Source organism: Ailuropoda melanoleuca, chromosome 16 (genome assembly GCF_002007445.2).
Source record: "Ailuropoda melanoleuca isolate Jingjing chromosome 16, ASM200744v2, whole genome shotgun sequence".
In the NCBI taxonomy this organism is placed as follows: Eukaryota; Metazoa; Chordata; class Mammalia; order Carnivora; family Ursidae; genus Ailuropoda; species Ailuropoda melanoleuca.
The window spans coordinates 79,638,903-79,650,822 of NC_048233.1; the positions used below are offsets into that span (position 1 = coordinate 79,638,903).

Here is an 11,920-nt window from a genome sequence, read left to right on the forward strand (position 1 = left end):
CCATACGATTGACCCCCTTCACCACTTTAACACTCCCCTATCTCCTTCCTCTCTGATAACCATCAGTTGCTCTCTGTACCTATGAGTTTGTTTTTGTATTATTACGTTTGTTTATTTTGTGTCTTTAGATGTAATATATATGAGGGAAATCATATATTTGTCTCTCTCCATCTGTCTTATTTCACATAGCATAATATCTTCAAGGTCCATCCATATTGTCTCAAATGGCAAACTTTCATTCTTCTTTATGGCCGAGTAGTATTCCATTTTGCATATTTTTTTTATTAAAGATTTTATTTATTTGTTTGAGACAGAGAGATTGCTCATGAGCAGGGAAGGGCAGAGGGAGAAGGAGAGAGAATCCCAAGCAAACTCCACACTGAGCATGGAGCCCAACGAAGTGCTTGATCCCACGACCCTGAGATCATGACTTGAGACAAAATCAAGAGTCAGACACCCAACCAACTGAGGCACCCAGGTGCCCTCACATGCTTTTACCCACTCATCCACTGATGGACACTAAGGTTGTACCCCAATGTTGGCTATGGTAAATAATGCTGCGATTAACATAAGAGTGCATATATCTTTCTGAATTTGTGTTTTGAATTTCTTTGGATAAATATCCAGAAGCAGAATAGCTGGATCTTATGGTAGATCTAATTAGTTTTCTGAGTACCTCCATACTGTTTTCCAAAGTGGCCTAACCAACTTACATTCCCACTAACACTGCACAAGTGTTCCCTTTTCTCCACATCCTCTCCAACACTTGTTATTTCTTATCTTATTGGTACTAGCCATTCTGACTGATATAAGTGCTATCTCATTGTGCTTTTGATTTGCATTTCCTGATGAACAGGGATGTTGAGCATCTTTTCATATGTCTGTTGGCCATAGGTCTTCTTTGGAATTAGGTCTATTCAGGTCTTCTGCCCAGTTTTTAAATTGGATGGTTTGGCTTTTTTGCTGTTGTGTGTATCAGTTCTTTATATATTTTGGATATTAACCTCTTGTCAGATATATCATTTGCAAATACTTTCTGCCATTCAGTGAGTTGCCTTTTCATTTCAATGATGGTTTCCTTCACTGTTTTTCCTTCACAAGCTTTTTATTTGATGTAGTCTCATTTGTTTGTTTTTGCTTCTGTTTCCCTTGCCTTTGGCATCAGATCCACAAACACATCAGCTAATTCTGATGTTGAGGAGCTTGCTGCCTACGTTTCCTTCTAGGAATTTTAAGGTTTCAGGTCTTACATTCAAGTCTTCAATCCATTTTTAAAATTTTTTTATTATGTTATGTTAGTCACCATACAGTACATCATTAGTTTTTGATGTAGTGTTCCATGATTCATTGTTTGCATATAACACCCAGTGCTCGATGCAATATGCATCCCCCTTAATACCCATTTTGACTTACTTTTTGTGTATGGTATTAGATAGTAGTCTAGTTTCCTTTTTTTCCATGAGGTTGTCCAGTTTTACCAGCACCATTTATTGAAGAGACTGCTTTTTTGGTCTGTTATGTGCTCTTGGCTCCTTTGTTGTAAACTAATTATCCATCTGTGTGAGTTTTCTCCTGGGCTCTCAATTCCATTGATATGTGTATCTGTTTTTGTGCCAATATCATATTCTTTTGATTGCTATAGCTTGTTAGTGTCATTTACGTCAGGCAGCATAATGCCTCCAGGTCTGTTCTTCCGTCTCAAGGTTGCTTCGGGCTATTCACATTATCTTGTGGTTCGATATAAGTTTTAAAATTGTTTATTCAAGTTCTGTGAAGAATGCTATTGGAATTTCGATAGGAATTGTATTTAATCTGTAGATTGCTTTGGAAAAGATAGATATATTAACAATACTAATTCTTCCAATCCATGAGCATTATGTATCTTTCCATTCATTTGTGTTTTTCAATTTCTTTTATCATTGTGTTATATCGGTTTTCCATGTCCTTAGTTAAATTCATTCCTAAGTATTTTATATTATTTGATACAATTGTAAATGAGAATTCTTTCTTAATTTCTCCTCCTGCTAGTTCATTATTAGTGTATAGAAATGTCACAGGCTTCTATTTTACTGATTGTTTGATTGATTTTTGTCCTGTAACTTTACTAAATTTGCTATTAATGAATCATCGAACTTTACATCAAAAACCAGGGATGTACTGTATGGCGACTAATATAATATAATAAAAATATGATTATAATAAAAAATAAAAATTAAAAAAAGTGTGTCAAGTCAACATGTACATTTTAACACAATGTTNAATTAAAAAAAGTGTATCAAGTCAACATGTACATTTTAACACAATGTTATGTCAAGTATATTTCAATTAAAATTTTTTAAAATAAGTTTTAAAAAGGACACATGCTGAATACCAAAGGGAAAAAAAAAAGAACAAAAGGGAATAGTGAATTATGCTTAATTATAATTGTAAAATAAAGGTAAATCAAATGAATAAAGAAGACTACTGTCGGGATACCTGGCTGACTCAAGCATCTGACTATTTGTTTTGGCTCAGGTCATGATCTCAGTGTCCTGAGATTGAGCCCTGCATCAGGATCCATGCTCAGTGTGGAGTCTGCTTGTCCCTCTCCCTCCCTCTGCTTGCACGCTCTCCCNTATGTCAAGTATATTTCAATTAAAATTTTTTAAAATAAGTTTTAAAAAGGACACATGCTGAATACCAAAGGGGGAAAAAAAGAACAAAAGGGAATAGTGAATTATGCTTAATTATAATTGTAAAATAAAGGTAAATCAAATGAATAACGAAGACTACTGTCGGGGTACCTGGCTGACTCAAGCATCTGACTATTTGTTTTGGCTCAGGTCATGATCTCAGTGTCCTGAGATTGAGCCCTGCATCAGGATCCATGCTCAGTGTGGAGTCTGCTTGTCCCTCTCCCTCCCTCTGCTTGCACGCTCTCCCTCTTTCTTTCTCTCTCTCTCAGTTAAATAAATAAATAAACAAACAAACAAACAAACAAACAAATAAATAAATAAATAAAATCTTAAGAAAAATAGACTAGTGTCTTCATCAAAGATGCTTAACTAGCTAACACAGGAAAATCTCATGCATGGCCTTCTGTTGAAAAATTGCCAGAGATGGCAAGTGTATGAAGAATAATTCCAGAACCTTCAGAGATCTGGCATCCACAGACACCAAAAATGTTAAACCTTCTGGTTTAACTTCTGGTAAAAAGAAGGACGGCAAGAAAAAAGTGGTTTCTAGACCAGATGGTACAGATAAGACAGCAAATTATAAAGACTATCTGTTAACAGGATGCATGAAATGAGTAAAGGAAAGATTGGACAGGTAGGTTCCCTGAGATGCAGGACTTCTCAGAACCCACCTCTTTTTTTTTATTTTAATGTTTTTTATTATTATATTACGTTAGTCACCATACAGTACNACTATCTGTTAACAGGATGCATGAAATGAGTAAAGGAAAGATTGGACAGGTAGGTTCCCTGAGATGCAGGACTTCTCAGAACCCACCTCTTTTTTTTTATTTTAATGTTTTTTATTATATTACGTTAGTCACCATACAGTATATCCCTGGTTTGTGATGTAAAGATCAATGATTCATTAGTTGCATATAACACCCAGTGCACCATGCAATACGTGCCCTCCTTACTACCCATCACCAGTCTATCCCATTCCCCCACCCCCTCCCCTCTGAAGCCCTCAGTTTGTTTCTCAGAGTCCACCTCTTTTTGATAAAGTTCATGGACAACTCCCAGTTTCAGCTCAGCCCCAGACCTTATCTCTAATTGTATTCTAGACTGAGGGTCAAGTTGAAGGGTGAGATGATTCCTGCCAGGCTACTTCCTTACCTTTGGGTTGTTAGAAAATGAACTATGAGTTTCAGTGAATGTCTAACATAGGGACTTCCTCCCTCTGGTCCACGTGCATCAATAATTTTGTTCCTTAAACATTTTTTAAGATGAAAACCACCCAGCCTTCCTTTGCATAAGAAAGAGGTTTTATCAGAACAAGAATATTTCATACAATATCAACGTGATACTTTACACATGCCAGTTTTTCTATTTACGTTGACATTTAAGTCCAATCTAACACCATGACTCTATTTCAGAAGAAAATTTGTTTCAAGAGAGAGATGAAGCCTATTCCTCTATGGGGTCTCCCTGGGTCCAAATGCCTGTCTCGTTCTAGAGTGTGGCCCCGTCAAAGTGGGAGGTTTATCTGTCTTTCATCTAGTCTGGCAAAATGGAAGGGAGATGCTGCCACATCCTTGATAAAAGTTCCAAGCCACGATTGCAGGTGCCTGCTATGGCTATTTCTTTACTTGTAGGAAGGTGGGGAATCTCTCCTCTAGCTGTGGCCATAGCAGCATTTCACACAGAAGGTCTTGGCCAGCGTTAGAAGGGGAAAGGAAAGCATGAGAAGAGTGGCAATGGAATAAAAGCCGTGAAGGTTACATATAAACAGTTGGTTTATTTTCCCCAGTTATTTAGGAGATGTTACAGACAAGGAGACCCACCAAGAATTCAAGGAAGGTAGTCATAGATCAAGCTGATGGGAGAACGCTAGAATGCATGTATATCTTCATATATGCAAGACATTTAGGCTCTCCCAGATCAAATGTAGGTCAGAGAGATCCAAATCAGTTATCTGGATACAAGGAAGTGAATTGCAAGTGTTTCCTCATTTGTGTGGATGATCACAGAATAGGCAAACTCTGGATTTCTCTAGATTCATGACTAGAAACATGAAACTGTTGGTCTTTAGGGAAAACATTTAAATTCTCATCAGAACCTGTTTAATGCATGAGTCACTAATTCCTGAGTATGTGAGTGAGTGAGTGAGTGAGCAAATCAGAGAGTAGTCATTTATACCTACCAAAAAATTAGGGGAATGTAGGTGGTAGATAGGGACAATAACCAGGCTTCTGAAACTCTAAAAGTTAAACCACAAAATCGGATCATAATAAATAAAATGTGTAACAGAGGCATTTCAGAGACAAAATATTTCCTATAACCAAAGAAGGAAAATTTGTCTATTAATTGATCTGTGAATATAGTGATTAGATGGGAAGATGGTCACTTAGAAGAGAGGAGGATGAATACTTGGGGAGAGAACATGTCGGTGCCCTGGCCCAGCGCCTCAGCCTGTCTTGACTCTGTAGTTGGGCATACGCGGCACTGACACACATTACCCACTTTCTCTCCAAATAGACTTTCGATTGTAATTTGTTTTTCTATGTGATTTCCTCAGCAAGTCAAAGAATTGTGCCACTAGCACAAGTACAAGCTTGGCAGTTTTGTTCTTCCATGAAAACTAAAAATGGCATCTGGCTTATGTTGTTAGCTATTCTGAGCTTGGTAACTTCAGTCCATCTGAAAAAAAAAAACATCAGAGGTTGCAAAGATGAGTGACACACCCTGGATTGTGCTAATTTTACTAAAGTGAATTCATCTCCAGCTATCTGCCCACCCACCTCCCCGGGACAGCTGTACCTTGTCTTGCTTCAATGAGCTATAAAATGCCTGATTCTTTTAGTGCCAAAAATATTGTTTAATATATGTCTATTTATATGCCCCATAATAAATGCACTTATTTAGGAAGTTTTATTTAAATGTGGCTTACTATAAACCCCAGATCATTTTTGGCTTATTCAAGTCTCATGACCAAACCCCACATTATGCACTATATTTAACAATTATTAATGATCGTTATTTTCTCTTTGGTAATTGGGGAAACTGCAAAAGTACATTGTATCTTCTCAATGCAAGGAGAAAATTTCCATAAGCAGCGAACATGTATGTGGCTGAACAAGAGATATTTTTCTAAGGATCTTATATTCAGAATCTTTGTTCAAAAAAATTTAGAGATGATAATAGATAGACCAGTGACAGCTCCATGTAAGTCCAAAACATGAGGCATATTTTCCTTTATTTGTTTGTTCATTTTGTTCCAAAGACTTTTGGCATTAGGAGAATTTAAGATTAGCTACCAAAGGTAAATTGAAAGGTAAGAGCTCAGTAAACTAGAGTACAGATAAGGAAAGGTGGAGGGGAAAACTGGCTATAAGGAAAGGCAAGGTGTCCAGGTAGCTAATAAGAGTTGGCACAAAGGTAGCATTTCCACGTGTGGCCACTTCTATGAACTTGAGTTCTTTCTATTTTTCTAACGACTGCTTCCTATATGCAGAAGCAGCAGCAGAGGTGAGAGGTACAGGCATGCCTTTTAAGCGAGACTATTATGTTCCAGTTTGAGCAGACATCCCAAAGCTATCTAATTTGCCTTTTTTTAGCACATTAACCTGGATTTCTCTTGATTCATACAAAATTGATTAATAATATGAGCTAACATTTATTAAGTATTACAATACACCAGGCACTAAGCTAAGCTCTTTTCATGCCTATTCTCTGTTGTTGCATCAACTCTGTGAGGTAGATACAATTATTATCCTCATTGTACAGATGAGAAAAAATGGAGCTTGTAAGTAACTTGCATAAGGCCACCTATCTATAAAGTGGTGGACATGAGATTAATAATTGCAGGTCTGATGACTAAGAATACCTAATGAATACCTGAACAACTTTCTCTCTAGTCTCTGCTGACCCACTTTCCAATGTATCAAAGCTATCACAAAGATCACATTTTTTACCAAACTGGGGAAATATCTTCTATTTCTTTGGCTCAAATGGTGATAAATAAATATTATTTAATAATAATAATACTCACCTCTTAAGTGTTTGCTATCCACCAGCACTATTCTAAGTGCTTGTATATACTGAGTCATTTAATTCATCACAATAAGCCAATGAGATAATTACTATTATTATTATTCCTATTTTATAGATAAGTAACTAAGGCACACAGAGCCCAAGTAACTTGTCCAAGGACATACAGGGAGATACTTATTTACTCACTTATGGCCAACCAAGAGTAGGCACAGCTGAATAAATGTATGCCAGTTGTTTACTGGTGGTTCAAGGACACATAACAAGTTCCAAGATAATATGGAGGAGAAAAATCACTCTCTTCAATTCCCAGGCTAAATTCCATCCTAGAACTTATCACAAAACTGGTGAAAACATAGAACCTTTCCCCCAAATGATGCTCCTCTTCTATACATTCCTAAGAAACTTTGAGTGTTGGCTGCAGTTACTTCGGACTAAAATGACAAATCCCTGGCTTTATTTAAATCATTGCAGGGACTGCTCTTTGTATAGCTGATTGAATTAGCCATGAGGTTGTTCAGTCACTAAGGTCCTAATCAGAGGTTTTTGATCTCTTTCCTACCTTAACATATTTAAGGAGTCAGTTCTATACCCCCATCACCCACAGTGGCTCACAATAGCTGGATTCTCAAACCGGAGAGGGTATCTGCCTTGTGGTGCTTGCATGCCATAAAGGAAGCGTGTTAAATTACATAAGAGGGAAAGGCAACTGTTTTTAGAAAAAGTGTCCCACTCCTCAGGTTATTATGCTATATATTCCTATCCTACCTTAAAAATCACCATCCTGAATGCTAGACTAACATTCTTTTCAGTGTTTTCCTCTTACAGACACAAACTCTATTTTGATATTCCTGGTTGTTCAGTCTTTGTCATGGTGAAGTTTTCTGCTAAATTGAGCATTTATAATCTTAATATATGCAATGCTATTCATTCTAGAAACCAATAACAGCCAAACTGTTTTCCCATAACCAATAGGTAAGCTAATTGGAGGAATATTGGAAAGGGGGGGAAAAGTCTAGTCAACCCAAATCATTGTGTAAATCAACTAGTCCAAAACTACATAAAAATCTGCACAATTTACCCAGCTCATAGCCTCTTTGTTAACATTAGCTTAGGGTCAGAAAAACAAAGGCCCATGAGAAAGCACATGCTTCTGCACAACTTTCTTCATGGCATTTTTAATCTCCTTATTTCTAAGACTGTAGATGATAGGATTCACCATAGGGATCACCAAAGCATAGAATATGGACACCACCTTGTCCCGGTTTAGGGAGTAGCTAGACCTGGGTCGCATGTACATGAAGAGACCAGAACCATAGAAAAGAGTCACGGCAGTCAGGTGAGAGGCACAGGTGCTGAAGGCTTTGGTCCTACCTTTAGCTGAGCTGATCTTCAGGACAGCAGCAACAATGTAAACATAAGAGATGAGGATCACAAGGACAGACATCATTCCAACAACAACACCCACAACAAAGTTCACCACTTGGCTGGTAAAGGTATCAGAGCATGACAGAACCAGAACTGGAGGAAGGTCACAGAAGAAGTGGTCGATCATGTTGGGCCCACAGAAATCATGCTGGTAGACAGAGTATGTTTCAATCAAAGAACTGAGGAATCCACCCATGTAGGCCCCAGCCACCATCTTTAAACAAAGTGTATGGGAAATGAGGGCTGTGTAGAGCAATGGGTTACAGATTGCAGCATAGCGGTCATATGCCATGGCGGCCAAAAGAAAGCATTCAGTCAGCCCCATTCCACAGAACACAAAGTACTGTGTGGCACAGCCAACAAAGGAAATTGTTTTCTGCCCTGTGATGAGGTCAAAGAGCATCTTGGGAGTTGTGGAGGACACATAGCAGATGTCTAGGAAGGATAGGTTACTGAGGAAGAAATACATGGGCGTGTGCAGGTGGGAGTCCATCCTGATGAGGACAATGAGGCTCAGGTTCCAGGCTAGGGTCAGGAGATAAATCCCCAGAAATAACACAGAAAGGAAAAGCTTCATTTGAGGATGGTCTGAAAATCCCAGGAGGATGAATTTTGTCACAATTGTGTTGTTCCTTCCTATAACCATAGACCTACTTCCTGCATAAAGGAAAGAAACAATCCTGTGATCATTTATGTTTGATTATGTTTGTCATCATATGAGTGGGTATTTCCTGGAAGATCATGTAAACAACTAACACCAAGTTAACATCACAGCCACCTGCTATGCCTTCTTCTTGGAGGAAGTCTGCCCATGATAATTTCTTGGCACTATTTAAAATCTGTATGCTGTATATCTTGCTGATTAGAAGAGGGTCTGTCTAATGGAGTAGTGAGTGACTGGGAGTCAGTAATCTGGGTTTTCTCCTCAGCTCTATTCCTAACTCCTGAGAGATTGTGGAAAAGTGACTTCACCTCTCCAGATTCTTATTTTCTCAACTGAAAAATGGGAGGCTTGAGTCAGATGAATCTCAAGGTTTCTTTAGATTTAGGTTTCTTATGGTTTTTTAGACTTTCTGACTTGAAAATATAAACCCAGATTAACAATAACATTAGGAATTTCTTGTATTTTATATATCTTTAGTATAAGAATCTGGAAAAGGAGCTAAACACAACAGGCTATAATATTTGACATATTCCATTTGAGGGAGCAACTCTAACCCATAATGAAGATAATCCATTCTTTCAGGTTAGAAAACTAAGAGAAAAAATATACACATATATTATATATATACGCATATATGCTTAGAACTAGAAAATTTTTTGTAATTATAGAATAAGTTTTTATACAAGTAACTGCATAAAATGGATAAAAAGACCAAAATTTGGATGAACACAACCAGCACCATTATGGAATAGAAGGGCTATGAATAATATCTCCATGGTTGGAGGAATGGTGGAACAACCTCAAAGTTGACTGAAATTGGATGAGCCATGGTGGTCAAGAACAAGCAGAAACCAGTATTTTCTGAGCAAAAAAAGCTGGAAAGAGCTTATTCGATATTTAAGGATAAAATTTAAGGATAGGCATGGGACAACCTCGATGTCATCAGGCCAGACTAGATTATCATTTTTAAGACAGGGAAGCCCATATACATTTTACATTAAGAAAGACAAGCTGGCACTGATATAAGTTCAAAATGAGGAAATATAAATGGAATGGGTGTGAAAAGGCAGAAGTACCCTGGGGAAGACTCAGGGGTAAAATGAAAGTTGCTGAATTTTATCATTTTATGGAATTTGACTACCCATGCATGTTTGCAACCAACTGCAACTATCTGATTTTGTTTCGCTATCATTCATCATATTAAAAACTGTTCTACATAATTTCTACTGCTCAACATCACTAATCATCAGGGAAATGCAAATCAAAACCACACTGAGCTATCATCTCACATCTGTTAGGACGGCTATTATTAAAAAGACAAAAGATAAGTGTTGGTGAGGATATAGAGAAAAGTGTTGTGCACTGTTGGTGGGAAAGTAAATTGCTGCAATCATTATGACAAACACTATGGAGGCTCCTCAAAAAATTAAAAATAGAACTACCGTATGATTCAGTAATCCTACTTCTGGGTATTTATCCAAAGAAAATGAAGTCAATATCTTGAAGAGATAGTTTCACTTCCATGTTTATTGTAGCATTATTCATAATAGTCAAGATATGGAAACAACCTAAACGTCCATCAATGGATGAATGCATAAAGAAAACTCGAGATAGAGTGCATGGGTGGCTCAGTCAGTTAAGTGTCTGCCTTCAGCTCAAGTCATGATCCCAGCCAGGGTCCTGGGATCGAGACCTACATTGAGCTCCGGGCTCAGTGGGGGAGCCTGCTTCTCCCTTTCCCCCTCCCCCTGCTTGTGCTCTCTATCAAATGAACAAATAAAATCTTAAAAAAAAAGACAACTTGAGGTAGATGATGGTGATGATGATGGTGGTGGTGATGGTGATAATGACAATGATGATAGATAGATAGATAGATAGATAGATAGATAGATAGATAGATGATAGATAGATAGATAGATGAGAGAGAGAATGGAATATTATTCAGTCATTTAAGAAGTAGGAAATCTTGTCATTTGCAATGACATGGATGAATTTGGAGGACTTTATGCTAAGCGAAATAAGCCAGACACAGAGGGATAAGTTCTGCATGATCTCACTTACATGTGGAATCTAAAAAGTCAAACTCATGGAAGTAGAGTAGAACGGTAGTTGGGGGTTGAGCAGGAATGGGGAAATGTTGGTTGAAAGGTGCAAAGTTTCAGTTATTCAGGATAAATAAGTTTTGGATGTCTAATGAACAGCATGGTAACAACAGCTGACATTTCTGTATTGTATATTTGAAGTTTTCTAAGAGGATAGATCTTAAATCTCAAAACACACACACTCACGCACACACAAAGAGTAACTCTATAGATATGACAGATAAGTTATTTAGCCTGATTGTGGGGATCTTTTCACAATGTATACATATATATAAAAACATCAAGTTGCACACTTTAAATATATACAATTTCTATATGTTAAAGACATCCCAATTAAGTTGTTAAAAATTAGTACATACTACTCCTAGCTTTGTGTTTTCTAAAATTTTAAATCTCCCCACAATCACTCACTGACTGAGCAGCCAAAATCAAGAAAAGCCAAGACAGCTCTTCACTATGACATCAATCTATGAACCTATCAAAGAGGAAATAACATAAGTTTGGTGTTTCTTATCTTAATGAAATCTTCCCTACCAGAATGTAAGCTACTCAAAGGCAGGCTGGGAGATCTGTTTATTGATCTGTTTATTGATTTGTCCTATCACTAATCTAGAACAGTGATTGTGACATAGGCACAGTAAGTATTAGTTGAATGAATGAATTTTTTCACTGCTTATCTACAGAACCTTTGCAGAGTGTTTGGCTTATAATGTGTGCCCAATTATAATAATATAATATGCCATATATAACAGAACCACAAACACGTATTCAAGGCTTATGGAGTACCAGACACTGTTTTCAGGACTCGACTTATATTAACTCATTTAATCCTCCCTGGTAGCGGGTAGACTTACTCTGTCCCTTTTATAGATGAAATGTGGAATAGGCTATAAGTTATAATTGTCATTTGTTGGATGAATGAGGTGGGAAGGAAGGAGCTGAACTTACTGAATGATTTCAGGCAGAAGAGTCCTGAGATCTCATCCTAGGGAAGAATTATTGGTTGCTTTCCTCCACTAACA

General features: G+C 37.4%; 1 protein-coding gene across 1 annotated transcript; it reads right to left on the minus strand.

Moving 5' to 3' along the window:
- Window positions 1–7,821: 7,821 nt before the first annotated feature.
- LOC100472982 (olfactory receptor 5A2) lies at window positions 7,822–8,778 on the minus strand. The gene has a single exon (XM_002930882.2). It carries the CDS (start codon window positions 8,776–8,778, stop codon window positions 7,822–7,824), a length of 957 nt encoding a protein of 318 aa, XP_002930928.1.
- Window positions 8,779–11,920: the final 3,142 nt, after the last annotated feature.

Excerpts from the sequence above, each read along its gene's own strand:
- LOC100472982 (XM_002930882.2), bottom strand. The coding sequence starts at position 8,778 with ATGGTTATAGGAAGGAACAACACAATTGTGACAAAATTCATCCTCCTG.